A 14493-nucleotide genomic window follows, 5' to 3' on the forward strand; every position below is an offset into this window, starting at 1 on the left:
TACCAATTTATCATTCTGGTACAAGAGTGGATGAACCAATTAAACTTGTGTCTGTTATTTGGCATCGGTGATTTTTAATATGTTTGCATTGATGTCATTCAAAAGGAAAGCTAAATCATTAACTAGAAGATAAAGTGCAACAAGAAACTGGATATAGTTGAATCAATTTTGAGGCTGTATGTCCTTTATAATCCCCTGCAGTCATTTGTATTTGTTTCTGGGACCATTTATTAGCCTATCCCATCTATATATACAGTATATCATCACCAGATAATTTCTCGTAAGGTACAGGAGAGAATAAGCTGATAACTGTCGTAGAAACATAAAATAATACTATTTTCAGTACCATCAGTGGAAGACTATTACAGTTCCTAAGAGACTTGTAGTACCCTTCAACTGATGTCATCAAAACATCTAACACCCTTTTATTGATGTTACTTGAAAGGAGTATTAAACCAGTAACTGTTAAGATATTAAAATGTAGTAGATGAAACCATAATATAGTAAGAGACTGTATATAGTAACAAAAAACATAGGAGAAACATACAAGTCTGTTCACTCTTGGTTTGCTACTCTTCACAAATCCTCAATCCCCACAATCCTTTAAGTCTGAGACAGGCACTTTTTCCGGGGGGAAAAAAAATTCTGAGTCACTCTAACAGACTTTTTTTTAAATATCGTAACTTTTATATTTGTACATTGAATTTGGAAAAAACACAGAATAGTCCAGCAATATAATTTTATTCATTTTCCAGACTATGTCTGGAACTTTCACCCACAGAACTTCCTTGTCCTTTCTTGTGAGAAGGGTTGTGTGTATTGATGATCCCATGTAGTATCCTGTGTCATGTTCCCATATTAGAGAAAAAAACAAAGAGAGACGTAAGACAAACAGTAAATGTGTAGCAGGAATTGTATAGTAGGCAGCCAAACAGTATAGAGCACTGAACCTACGCGTAGTGGCCTTGATTTCTTCTACATCTTTGATCATAGGCAGATTTTGAAAGTGGAGCACATGGGTACTTGTGATGGCAGAATGATCAAGGGACACCTAGAAACACGGTGTGCTGTGCGAGGAATAGGGATGACGTAGAGGGCATTGCAAGTCACCCAGAGCAGCTGAAATGTGTTTTACTTTCCTGTTGTCTCATGGGTTATGATTCAATGGCAATAGATGCATGAACATAGATAAGCCCTATTCACCACTTAATACAGAGTAAGTGGAAGGATTTTTTTTATATAATTAAATGTCACAGCTCTGTTGATAGCCTCCCAAAGTAGTCTTTGAATATTTATAAATATTTGATGTTTTCCATGCCTAAAGTAACTCTCTGAATTTAATGTAGCTCTTTCAAGTTAAGAATGACTAAACATGCAGTGCACGAGGACATCTAGTTCATCAGCAGTTCTTTAACAAGACATAGCTATTCTCTTTTTCTAATGATAAGTACAGAAGGTGTGCATTCTTACAGTATACAAGTAAAAAAAAATGCAGAACTGAGTCCATAGAACAGTTTTGTTCTGTGTTTTATACCCTGAACCCCAGATTATTCTATCACTCCATTTCACTTATTTAGAGAGCCAGTAGAGCTGCCTTAGAAATTGTGTTAACATCTTTTGGGTTTTGTTTTGGTTTTTTTTAAGCAAATAGCTCAAGTAAATTAGAAGGGGAAAAAATGGACTGGGGTGCACACCTGCAAGGGAAGCAAAGCCATTGTCAGGGCACAGCAAGGGCCAAGGAGCCAAGAGGGGGACCCCGGGGCTAGCAAGACAGAGGCCTTTCTGGCCAGGACCCACCTGAGCGAGGAAGACCAGGGGAAGGTGCCAGGATCCTCCCAAGAATCCAGATCATCAGGCAAATTCATGGTGATGAAGCAGGGCTGAGGCTAGGACAGGACATCAGTTTGCAGATCTGGATCATCAGAGCTCATAGCTAGATCGGGGCTGCAGCTGAACTGGAGACCAGTATCCCAGAGCATCTCTAAAGAAAGGACTGATGGACCTAGGCTGAGCTTAAAGAGAGCTCCAGGCCCTTGGGCAGGATTGCAGGTGGGGCTGGTCAGGGTTTTTAAGGCTCGGTAGTGCCCTCAGGGCCCCGGCAGCCAGAAACACAACAGGAGGGATGTTAAGGAACAGTAAGGGCAGGCTGCCCTTTAAAGGGAGTAGAGCTGAGAGTGGCTACAGGTCAGGTAGGACCCCATGTACCTGACCAATGTGAGCAGAGCTCTGTGTAGCCAAGCTCAGCCAAGCATGCAGATAGCTAGAGAAGCCCATTCCAATGAGGCAGGTCCAACATCAAGTTGAAAGGCAAAGTCAGCGAGTCAGGGATGGGCTTGGTGAGAGTAACCAGTGTCAGTGCTAGCCCAGCAGCCATCAGGGAAGTGCATGCTGTCAAGGCAGGTCCAAGCTCAAGCAAGGTTATCAAGTCTAGGAGTCAGGGTCTGGATAGGGATAGCTGCAATGTCATGGAGGCAGATGCCACAGGTGAGAGCCGCTTCTTAAACACGGTTTTTGCATGAGAAAGGGCAGATCCCCTTGTGGTTTCTTAGAGCCTGCTGTCAGCAGTCTGGACCTGGAGGAGATGTTGCTGCGTGCCAGGGTGCTGGCCTTGAGCACAGGAAGCTGAACTAGGAGAGGGGAGCATCCTCAGGGCCCAGATGAGAGGTGGTAGGAAATCAGATGAGCCAGCTTCTCCTTAACTAACAGTGTTTCTCTCTGAATGAAGGAAATCATCTCTTGCTGTCTAGATGTTAAGAAGTAGTGGGAGTCTCAGCAGTCTTTTTCAGAAGAACCCTGTGAAGTGAAGAAAGAGAAGAGGTAGGACAACCTCTGGCAGAAATAGCATCCGAGGGAGGTACAGCTCATGTTAACCAAAGGACAGCAAGCAGGTAAAGCACACTATTGGAAGATAAACCCTCTCCCCTCAAGAAAAATGGGTAGAAAAATGCAATGAGGTGAACAGGCGAGAAATGGGGAGGTCGGTTTTTTATTACTGGATAATGCGATTACCTGAGGTTGAGGAATGGTAATTAAGACAAGAAGAGATGGGGAGGTGCTGTGGGGAAAATACCTTATGTCCAGTCTGGAGGCTTCAGCTGGACATTTTTGGTAGCTGGCTGGTTTCAGTGGCTGAGAGAGATTTGCTTCTGGAGAAATCTGAATTTTGAAATTGGCAGCATACCCTTGGCTTGTATGTTTTTCTGGCTACAGTGTCTGTTTATACAATGAAGGTTTGGTGTGTAGTCAGCTTCAGCTGTTCATTCCCAAATATTAGCTCTCCTAAGCGTGTTCCCTTCTTACAATGCTACTCTAGAAAAGCATCTTTTATAGCTCTCAATATTAATTCAGCTCTGTTGTGTTGTTTTTCCTTGACTTTAAAGAGACATTAAGCAGAACACCAAACTTTTTACACAGTAAGTGAAGTCATAAATTATTCTGAAGAAAAATTGTACCAGTAGTCCATAGAAGTGAGCCTTACTATTACTGTGCATCTTTCTATATGTCTGAAAAGGAGAATGAAAACATTAAAAATAATTTTTTAAAAAAAAGATAAAGAGCAGAAGTTAAGGAAACAAAAGTCTGCAGTTGTGGAGGCAGACAAATCTCTGCAAAGAGAACAAGAATGAGTGAAATTATGCAGGAGTAAGAAGCAGAGAGAATGGAGTCTGAAGCTGAAGTCATTCCTATGAGCACCAGGAGCTGAAAGTGATCTTATTCAAAATAGAGGAAAATGTGATAATGGGAAAGAATATAAAATGAGAATGTGTTGACCAGAAGACATTTTATTTTTTCTTTGCATTAAGGTTGATCTGCTCTCTTTTTAACATAATAAAGTTTCACTCTGCATCTTGTTTTCTATTGTTCTTTCACCAAGATGTTGCAAATAGTGTAAGTCTTAGTTGCTCCTACCTTGTGTCATGCAAAATGCAGTTAACTCTATGCTGCAAACTACTACAAGCCAGGAAACTGAAAGCCAGGGCTGATACCCTATTTTTACATACCCTGTAGGCAACCTAAACACTTAAGAGAACGTTTTGAGAGCACTGTCAGTTTTAATTTTGTATTGCATAGCTTCTGACGGTTTGTTAAATACATATATGAATTATTTAAAAAACACTTATGTACATATTTAAAGAACAGTCTATTGGTAGACCTTTAGCTCACTGTTTCAGCACGTATTCATGTACTGTGTTTTCCAAGGCTTTTTGTAATACGGGTTTTCAGCTAAGGAAAGAGTGTACATGATCGATTAATGAAATAATAATAATAATAATTACCGTACCACCCATCTTGGTCAATAAAAACAAAGACCAATTTCTGCATATTTTCCCTGATATAGCACCAGGCAGAACTCCAAGTTTTCACTTCTGTGAGTTCTTCCTTAACAGGAAAGAGTGAGAACTGAGTGGATTTTGTTTGGGTTTTTTTAATCTTTAGATACTCAATATATAAATAAGAGAATGGAACTTAACTCTAATTTCCAAAAGTATTTGGCAAAATGGTTCTTAGTACAGAAGTACTGTGTTTTTTTCTAAAAAATAAAGAAAAAAAAAAAAAAGGAGACGTATTTTTAGTATGACAAAAGCAATTCTTAAGGTCATGGTGGATTCAGCTTTCACCAGTTACAATACTGAAACAATTGCAAGAATTTTTACTGTTACAGATGATAGAAAAGGGTTTTTTTACTTGCTTTCAAGACTTAGTTTAGAATTATTTCTATCAATTCCTATTACCTCTGGGATTGTATGTTGCTTTTTAATATTAGTTTATTAAAATTCTGGAACAGTATCTCCTGGAGGAGGCAACACCGTTGTCTTCTGGTGAATTCAGGAGTCTTGGTTCTCCTAGAATCTACTTCCCTTGGCTTGGGGAGTCCTCCTGAAGGCACTGGGCGAAATTCTCATGATGTTCAGGCTCTTTTTTCATTCGGGCTAGGTAAAGCCTGAGTTTTCAGCTTCTTAGACATCCCATGGATGTGACCTGGAATTCCACCGTTTGAGACCCTTCTGTCATAGCTGAGGCCTCAGCTGCATAACAGGTGATGATGAGCCCACAACCTCCGGACCCTCTTGTGTTTCCCTTCGGAAAACCAAGAAGGGGAAAGCTGCAAGCCATAACTGTTACTCATGCGCTGTTCCTGCAGAGGTTTCACCGGGGTCTTCTCAAGCATGCACTGGTGGCACAACAATTTCTGTGGTCAGAAGTATGGTGTAAAGAAGAAGGGAAAGGCCACTGGTCCCAACAAGCCATAAGAACAGAGTTCTAGGCCGCTGCTGGATGACCCCGTACGTGCATGGGTATGACTCAACCCCAGAGTTCCCTCCGCATGCAGAAGTGAGATAATCCCACTACAGCCTTACCTAATTAGTGGTATGCTCATAGGAGAGGAACAGTGTGAGTAATTCTTTCCTTTAAAGAGACCTTGATAGACCTTCCTGTGGGAGTCATGAGCAGAGATTTCACGATTTGGCTTGGTATTAACAGTAAGGAAAAATAAATATCATGGACTCATCAGAAGCAGCAGCAAAGTGGAGACGGGGGAGGTAATCGCCGATAATTTATAAGGGTGTGGAAAAAAACCCAACCCTCAACTAGTTGAAATAACAGAACTCACAAGTGATTTGTAAAATGGAGCCTCCAGTTAGCAAAATGCCTAATTAATTTTCCGTATTAGGTTGCTCATAGCACTAAATTATTATTTTCTTTAAAGTATCACAGTGGCAAATGTTCAGATAGCCCAGGTAGAGCTTTCAAGTGAATCGCATTGGCTGGGGGAGTTGAATTTTGTTATTAACCGCGGAAGAAGAAAAGGTAATTGAAAAGGTTTCTTGCGGTTTGGAAATGCCTTCCAAATACTCATTAAACATTTAAGCGACTAAATTTGCAGAATATGTTCCTGACGTTGGCACTGGTTCTGTGGTATTTCTCTCATCAGATGGAAGTACTGTGCGTTATGCGGAGCGCGTTCATGCATAAACAATATCATTTTCATAAATTAAAGCCTCCCCTGCAGAAGGAACATCTGTGCCTGCCTTTGAATAAAAGATGGTGGCACGCGAGTTGCCCCCCGGCCGGCCAGCAGAGCCCTCCACTGAGGGGGAAGGCGCAGGGCCGGGGGCCAGCGGGGCTGGGACCGGTTTCCCGGTCTGACCCGACCCGCCGCCGTGCCCCACCGCTCCCCGGGCTTCCCGGGTGCGCTTCGCTGCGCTCCCGCCGGCCGGGAAGAGGCGACGGGGGTGTCCAAAAAGCTGCCCTTTGCCGTCCCCCGCCCGGACTCAGCGCCAGTTCCGAGCGCGGAGCTACGGGGAGGCTGCGGGGGCTGAGCGGGGCCCGTCCCCGACACCCCTGCCCCGCGGCGGTGCCGTCCGGGGCGCTTTGGGGAACCCCGAGGGTGTGGGGGGAGGCACGGACCTGTTGCCGACGGCTCCCGGTCATCAGCGGAGATGCCGACCGGCGGAGGCGGGAGGAGCGCGAGTTTGGCGTCCGGGGAGCGGGGCGGGCGGAGAACCGGGAGCGCCGGCCCGGTGCGGTGCGGGGAGCGCCGCGGGACAAGGCGGGCTGGGGGGTCCCCCCGCCGCGGCCGGAGCGGGGAGCCCCGCGGGTGGGCAGCGGGGCCGGGCCCGCCCCCCCGAGGGCTGCCGGAGCCGGGAGCGGCCCGGTGCAGCCCGAACCGGCAGCCGCGGCTCCCGGGCCAGCCGCCGTGCTCCCCCCCAGCCCATCTCCACAAACCGGCCTTGCAAACGGCCGGGTGCGCCGTCCCCAGACGAACACAAGGCACCCCCCCCTTCCCCCGGAACGCCCTCGAGGTAAGTAAAGAATCCTTGTCCTTGCTTTAGTCCGATTTTATTCTACAAATAATAAATGTCGCACCTTTCATGAGCTATCCGAACAGAACAATAATCCCATAGGAATTACTTACACTAAGGAAAAGAAAAATAATAATCACATTTAAGGAGAAATGCAACATTCGACCAAATGTTCAATACTATGTTGTTGCCAAAGGACGGATATTTTACTAAAACCCCAGTGTGCATTACACCATAATATACAGGATTACAAACAAAATTACAGTACAGATTGATTCCAGTTGAACCAGCGTTACATTTCAAACAGCACTTATTCTGCACTGCATTGTACATGCAAGAGCTATTGTTCTAATTACGGGTTAAATGGTTTGAATTTGTTTCAAGCTACCGTACTAATCGACTACTATAGGTACATAGCCCGACTTTAACAACCTGATTAGTTTTAGGTTCCGATTTATAAGATGAGCGTATGACAGCCACGGAGTGTGTGAATATGTATAAAATCATGCATTTACATCGCCTGGGAACATTGACATCTTCAAGTTCTCTTCGGAAAACAAACAAACAAACAAACCAACAAAAAAGCAAAACCAAAGAACACAAACCAAAACCAACAAAAAACCACGGAATGCCAAGGGGTTCAAAGACTAAAAAGAAACAGTGCAAATTGTATGTGATAGTCAAGCAGCTTTCGATTTAAAAAGGGTGTTGGCATTTGTTTATAATCTTTATATACAAGTTTGTGCAAGTAATGTGTTCAACTGATATGTTTTAATAGAAAATAAGTCTCTCGTTCTTATATCTTCTCAAGACCTAGGGAATCTGGTTCTTGTCGTAGGGGGGAAAGGAGCAAGAAAAGAAAAGGAAAAAAAAAAAAGAGAAAGAAAAAAGAGACTTTCATGGCAAAGAAATCGCTCGGATTGTGCATTTTTTTTTCTTCTTCTTCAACTATTCGAAAGGAAAGAAGTGCTAAGGCAACATAACTTCTCTAAGCACTTTTCTGCTGGTTTAAATTAGTTAAATTATTTTGTATAAATTAGATATAATTCTACCTTTCCAATATGTATAAAAATTGATGAAGCTGCATGGTTTAAAATAGGAAATTCACGTTATAAAAAGTCATTAAAAATTCTGTACAAAATCACAACAAAATAATTCAGCATGGGAAAGGTAACAAGTAGTAAAACGTTGGTTGAAAAATATAGATCTCATATATATTTTGTAATTGGCCCATCGCTAGTTTAAAAATTGCATAGATCCTAATTATTGCTCGTGATTTTTGCTGATCCCGATCAGGTGATTGACGCGACCCCGGTGCCCCCCCCCCCCCCCGGGCTGGCACCGTCGCCCCGAGGAGCGGCGGCCGGGCGGGCGAGCGGCGGCCCCGACGGCGGCGGCGGTGGGACCCGGCGGGCCGCCCGCTGCAAAGCAAGGCAGCGGGGCTCGGCTCTGCCTCCGCTCCGCTCCCCTCCCGCGGGGTCGGGGCGCGGGGGGCGGCTCAGTCGTGGAAGATGGCGTTGAGCTGGGCGCTGAGCACCCGCTCGTGGTGCGGGTGGCCCTCGTAGGGCGCCAGGCCGTCGACGGGGAGGTCGCAGCGGGAGGCGGCGGCCGGGAAGATGGCGGCGGCGTGGGCGGGCGCGGCGGCCAGCGCCGGGTAGTGCACGGCGAAGGCGTAGCCCTTGTCGAAGTCGGCGGGCGGCTCGTGCTTGAAGGAGAAGTTGCCGTTGACGCTGAGGGGCGGGCTGAGCGGGCCGTCGAAGGCCGGGCTCGCGCCCTCCGCCAGCCCGCCCTCGAAGAAGGGCTCGAGCGCGGCGCCGTAGGCGGCGTGCGGCGGCTTGAGGTGGAAGAGGTGGGAGCTGTCCATGGTGCCGTAGGGCGGGCTGGGCAGGCCCGGCGACTGGTAGGGGAACGGCGGCGGCGGGAAGGGGCCGCCCACCCCTCCCGCCGCCGCCGCCGCCACGTGGGGCGGCACCTCCTGGCTCTGCTCCGGGAGGAAGGTCCGCGGGTTGAGCTGCAGGCAGCCGGCCACCAGGTTGGTGGTGGGCTGCGACAGGCCCTTGCAGAGGGTCTGCACGAAGGAGACCAGGTCCGGGCTCTTGCCCGAGCGCAGGATCTCGGACAGCGCCCAGATGTAGTTCTTGGCCAGGCGCAGCGTCTCGATCTTGGAGAGCTTCTGCGTCTTGGAGTAGCAGGGCACCACCTTCCGCAGGTTGTCCAGGGCCGCGTTCAGGCCGTGCATGCGGTTGCGCTCCCGGGCGTTCGCCTTCATGCGCCGTAGCTTGAACCGCTCCATGCGCGCCTTGGTCATCTTCTTCTTCTTGGGGCCCCGCCTCTTGGGCTTCTGGTCGTCGTCGTCCTCCTCCTCCTCCTCTTCCTCCTCCTCGTCCAAGTCGTCCTCCTCGTCCTCCTCCTCGCCGTTCCGCAGCGAGTCCTCCTCGGCCTCACCGTGCAGGCCCTCCAGCTCCTCCTCTTTCTTGTCCGCGTCGTGCTCCTCGTCCTGCGGGCTGAGGCACTCGTCCGCCCAGCCCGGCGGCCCCTGCGGCTGGGGCTCGCCCGTCGGCCCGCTCTCGCTGTACGACTTGGTCATGGCGGGCCCCTGCGCCGCGGGGGAGACAGAGCGGACCCGCGTCAGCACCCGCACCGGCGGCCGAGGCCCCCCCCGCCCCCCCCGCCCGCCCCGAGGGAAGCCCCGGCTCCCCCGCGGTGCCGCCGCAAACTTATAATTGTCCCCGCGGTCCCGCCCGGTAATTCAGTTGGCGGATGTTCGGTCGCCGTTAGGTCACCCGCCGGTATCGGCGGGGAATGTCAGGGGGTTGCGGGTGCGGGGGGCAGCCCCGGCGGCACGGCGCGGCCGGACCTAGCGAGTTTGTGGGGGGTTTGGTTGTTTTTTTTAATAAAACCCCCCACGTTTTCCGAGCCGCGGAGGGGGAAGGCGGGGGACGCACACACAGAGCACACCCGCCCGACACGCCTGTCCCCCGCCGCTCCCGCACCGCCCCGACGGCCGCCGGCCACCTGCTCCCCGCACCGCCGCCGCGGGCGCCCGCTCCCGGGGACCGGCGCCGCTCACCCTCTCCCGGCGAGGCTCCCCCGGTCCCGCCGCCGCGACGTGCCCGCCCGCCGCCGTAACAGGTGCGGGACCCATCGCCCCCACCCCCGCTCCCCGCCGCGGAACAATGCCCGCGGAGGGGACAGCCCGGCTCCCCGTTACCTCCGTCGCTCAGCCGCTCCTGCGCGGTGACGGGCTCATAACCCCGGCGCGGCTCTCCCCGCGCGTGGGGGTGGGGTTTTTTTGCGGTTTTCTTGGGATTTTTATGTGGTGTTTTGTTTTTTTTTTTTTTTTCTTTTCCCCGAGGTTGCGCAGCGCCGGCTTCCCCCGTTATATAGCGGGACCGAGGATGCGCCGCCGGGGGTTAGGAGACGGGGGGGGGGGGGGGGGGGGGGCCGGTACCGGGGACTCTTCCACGGCGACGCTCGCCACCGCCCAACGCGCCTGCGCCCCGCCCCCGCGCCCCGCCCCGCCCGCCGGCACGCGCCATATGGCCGCCCCCCGCGCCAGGCGCGGCGGCGCTCGCCTCCCTCCGCGCCCCCACGTGACGCCACTTATTTGTATGCGGCCGCGCGCCCGCCCGTTGAGCCGCCACGCCCTTTGTGGCTCCGCCATCTGTCACCGGGCACCCCCCACCCCCTCACGGCGGCGGCGCCCGCCCCGCCGCCGCCGCCGTGAGGGGGCCGCCTGCCCCGACCCGCATTGTTCCCATTGTTCCTCGGTGCGGCCTCCGCCGGTCCCCGCCCCCCCCTCCATTTTAACACCTCCGAACGGGCGCCTCTGACCCGCTGAGCCTTCCCCGTTCGCCCCCTCCCCGGCGCTGAGGGAAACGGCTTCCCGGGGTGGCCGCGGACCCTCGGTCGACGTCCCGCCGTCTGGAGCAAAGGCTGTGTGGGGGGAGAAAAAAAAACACACCCGGAAAACCAAAAATACCGGGGTTTTTGATGGAAATCCCGCCGGTTAACGGGGAGTTGGAGAGAAAAGCGCTGGGGGACGGCGCTGGGAGTCGTTAAAACGCCGCGGCGGAGTTCGCCGGCACCGCCGGGATTTGGCGATGCGCTTTAACGGGGGGGGACAGCTCTGCTGCCGGCACGCGCTATCCGGAGATTTAACCGATAAAAGGCAAAAAAAAAAAAAAAAAATACAGAAATCATTTATTTTCCCCTCGCGCGAAACCACCAATTCCGCCCCGCGCAGAGGGAAAAATCTTATTCCAGGTCGGGTTATTTTCGAAACGTTTCGCTCCTCGCCCGTGACCTAGATAGCCCCGGGGCTGGCGGGGCGGCGGAGGGGGCTCCGGGGGACGTTCGCCTTCCCGGTAACCGAATACGAAGGGCAACCGGCTGCGGGTTCTCATTTCCACGCCGGCCGGTTCCCCGCGCGAAGCCCCGGGGCGGCAGCGCGGCGTTCGCCGCCGGGTTCGGGGGAGCGGGGCTGGAGCGGGACGCGCTCGGCTCCCCCCAAGAGGAGCCTCCGAGGCAGGGCCGGGAGGGTGCCGGTGTCCCGGGCGTCCCGCCGGGCCGGCCACCCCCTCGGGAGCGCGACTCCGTTAAACGGGGGCCGGGCGCCGCTGGGGCGGACGCGTTTAGGGAGCGGCGCGGTTTGGGGACAGGTTCCGAGGGCGCGGGAGGGGGTCGGGGCCGGGCCAGCCCGGTCTCGGCTGGTGGGAAATGCCGCCCGCCTTCGGCTGGGGATACCCCCGGGAGCGGGGGGCACCGGGCGGGGGGCGCCGGCAGCAGGCGCAGTCCCGGGGAGCGGGGAGAGCTTCGGGATGCTCGCCTGCCTCCGGGCTCGCCCGGTGCCGCCAGCTTCCCCGGGAGCCAGATAAAGCCAACGAATCGTCGGTAGACGGGAGGGCGGGTGGACGAGCGCGGAGGGAGGCAGGCGGGCAGCGGGGCTCGACGCCCGCCGAGCCCGTCGGGGGGGGCCGGTTCCACCCGGGCGGCGCTGGGCGCGGGGACACGCGTGGCCGTGGGGGAGCACCCGTCGGGGCTCTCTGCCGCGCCGGCTTCACCCTTCCCGCTCCCCTCGCTACCCCGGCACCGCTCCCCCGCCCGGGTCTCCCGGGCAGCCGGCTCGACCGGCCCCCGGCTCCGCGGCTCCGGTTTCCCACCTTCCCCGGCTCCCTCCTCCTACGGCCCCGTGGTTTTATCGCTCCGAGCGTCTCTTTCCCCCCCTCCGACCTACAGACTCCTCCTTCTCCATCTGGCTTCTAATTCGGCTTCGGCTTATTTTTCCTCCCGAATCCCTTGTTTTTATTTTTCCTTTTATTTTTTCTTTATCCTGTTCTTTTTCCTTTTATTTTTCCTGTTCTTTTTCCTTTTTCTTTTTCCTTTTCCTTTTCTTTTTTTCTTTTTCCCGTTCTTTTTTTCTTTTTCCTTTCCTTTTTTATTTTTACTTTCCCTTTTTCTTTTTTCTTTTCCTTTTTTCTTTTTCCTTTTATTTTTTCTTTTGCTTTTTCTTTTGCCTTTTCTCCTCTCCCTCCCCGCTGCCCGGCCCTCCCCCCCGCGGCGTGGCACGCGAACCGCACGCGTCCCTGCGAAGTCCCGGCCCGGCCCGGCCGCCCCCGGCCCCGCCGGCTCCCGCCTCGTCCGCTGCCGCCCGGCGGGAGGGGAGCCCCGGGGAGGGCTGGGGCGGCGGGGCTGAGCCCTGCCCCGGCCGGGCGGGAGGGGAGAGCAGGGGGGTCTGTTGCGGGAGAAGCAGCGCTGTGGAAACGCTGTACAGTTGTCCGGAGCGCGAAATCCGCTCCCGAGGAAATCTCTTGGGTTTGCGGCATTATCTTAATTAAGATAATTGATTCATATTGCACCTGCGAGAGCGCGGGGAAAGGAGGCCTCCCCGAATAGCTCGAAGCGACTTGGGGGGGGGGGGGGGGGGGCCGCTCTCACAGTTTAGCGAGTGATTTATTCACTGCCGGGGCAGCCCGGGCTCTGCGGGCTCTCCCCCCTTGCCGCCGCGCTGCCCGCTCCCGTCCCCTCCAGCGGGGCACCCGCACGAACCCCGAACGTTTACCTAAATAATAATAATAATAAAAAAAAAAAACCAAAAAAAGAAGGGAAAGCATCACTATCCGCTCCCCGTGTCCCCCCGGCTCGGCGCGGTCCCTCCACCCCCCCCATCCCTCCCCATCCCGCACCACGCTGCACCATCCCGCCGGGGCCGGGGCGGCGGGGGGAAGGGGCCGGCGGGGTAAGGGGGGCGAGGGCAGCTGCCCCGCACGGTGCCCGGGAGCGGCTCGCTGCAGCGGACGGGGCTCGGCCGTCAGCGGCGGCGGAGGACGCTGCGCAGCCCCGCGCCGGTGCGGTACCGCACAAGCCGCTGGCCGGGGTGCGCGTACAGCTGGGCTGGGAGCCGGCGGCAGGGGTTTCAGGTGCCTTTTCTGCTGTTGGTTTTTTTTTTCCCTGACGACTCAGTGTATTAATTTTATTGAGCCTTTCCCCGTTAGATAAATGCTGCTGTTGTTTTAATTCTATAAATGTAAACTTCTATTTAGTTAATGGAAAATACATCGCCACCGAGGTTTAATTATCAGCTTTTTAAGTGACTTTTTTAGTCAAGTGCACACAATTATGAAATCACAATAGATTTAAAATATAATTCAAATTGATTAAAAAAACACAGATCAGAGGAATACGTACCACTAAAGCAAATGTCTAAATTGTATTGGTAGGCCAGCTACCACCCGAGCTAGAGTTTAAATCACATCAGGGGTCTTTGCTATCGGTGTCAAGCCGCCTCCGTTATTAGGAAAAAGGATTCTTATCAGACGGGATTTAGATGCTCTTGTAACTGCAAAATCTAATTATTTTTGATCCGGGCATTTACTCCGAGTCCCACCTTGTTTAAATAAAGTGTTTTCTTTCCTCTTGAACAAATGCATTTCCATTTGAATTAAATATTGATAATTTGACCTTTTAGTTCCTTTAACTAATCAAAAGGAAAAAAAAAAAATTCGAACGTAGATCCCAGTGCCTTGCCCTAGTGGGTCTTTCCGCTTGAATAGACACTGAGATTAAATGAGTCAAACTTCCTCTTTCATTGCGCTCTCTTTGCACTAATTGCTTATGCAAAAATGCAGATTTGTATTAATTAGTAACTCCACTGATTAGTTCGGTGGTATTTTCACGTAATAAATCATGCTGCAGACACGATTTTTGGCACATCCCCAGTAGTGGCTCAGGATGCAATAAGTTTTCCATATTAAATAAAATCTTAGCCTAAATCTACCTTTTCGTCGCAGGTACACTGCGTACCACCTGCTGCACGCACCTGCTACGGGAAATTACCTTCTGTCCCTGGCAAGCCGCTCTCCTTTTCTTGGTAGCGCACTGCTCTTCACAGGGTGTAGGCTTTAAAATGGGAAGCATGAATCACAGCATCCACGAAGGAGAGAAATCTGATGTTATTTTTAACCCTTTCTAATGAATAATGCTCATTTTTAAGAGGATGAAACTTACATAAGCTACATCAGAGACAGATTTTTTTTCTTTTCTTTCATATGCCCACCCACGTGATCTCCTTTTACAGCAGTGAATACTGCATGCCCAAATTATCATGCATAAAACAATTTTTTTTACATTTCTTTCTCTTTCCTTGAACTGCAGAGACTGAACTCTTATGAGTGTGTCACTTGTTAGC

General features: G+C 52.0%; 1 protein-coding gene across 3 annotated transcripts; it reads right to left on the reverse strand.

Moving 5' to 3' along the window:
• Nucleotides 1-732: 732 nt before the first annotated feature.
• NEUROD1 (neuronal differentiation 1) lies at nt 733-14204 on the reverse strand. 3 transcript variants are annotated; one of them, XR_012765013.1, is made up of 3 exons: nt 14142-14204; nt 1798-2793; nt 733-840 (listed from the first exon to the last, which is right to left on the reverse strand). XR_012765013.1 is itself a non-coding variant. In XM_075430276.1 (2 exons), exon 2 carries the CDS (start codon nt 9391-9393, stop codon nt 8305-8307), a length of 1089 nt encoding a protein of 362 aa, XP_075286391.1. In that variant the 5' UTR covers nt 9394-9402; nt 14142-14190; the 3' UTR covers nt 6833-8304. The 3 variants fall into 3 exon arrangements, 2 of the variants coding, with proteins under 2 accessions (XP_075286391.1, XP_075286390.1); XM_075430276.1 differs by lacking the exons at nt 733-840; nt 1798-2793 and adding an exon at nt 6833-9402 and having other exon boundaries at nt 14142-14190; XM_075430275.1 differs by lacking the exons at nt 733-840; nt 1798-2793; nt 14142-14204 and adding exons at nt 6833-9402; nt 10018-10221.
• Nucleotides 14205-14493: the final 289 nt, after the last annotated feature.

Source organism: Opisthocomus hoazin, chromosome 9 (genome assembly GCF_030867145.1).
Source record: "Opisthocomus hoazin isolate bOpiHoa1 chromosome 9, bOpiHoa1.hap1, whole genome shotgun sequence".
NCBI classification, from domain to species: domain Eukaryota; kingdom Metazoa; phylum Chordata; class Aves; order Opisthocomiformes; family Opisthocomidae; genus Opisthocomus; species Opisthocomus hoazin.

Bases quoted from the DNA above. Each gene is read 5' to 3' on its own strand.
- NEUROD1 (XM_075430276.1), bottom strand. From the start codon at position 9,393: ATGACCAAGTCGTACAGCGAGAGCGGGCCGACGGGCGAGCCCCAGCCG.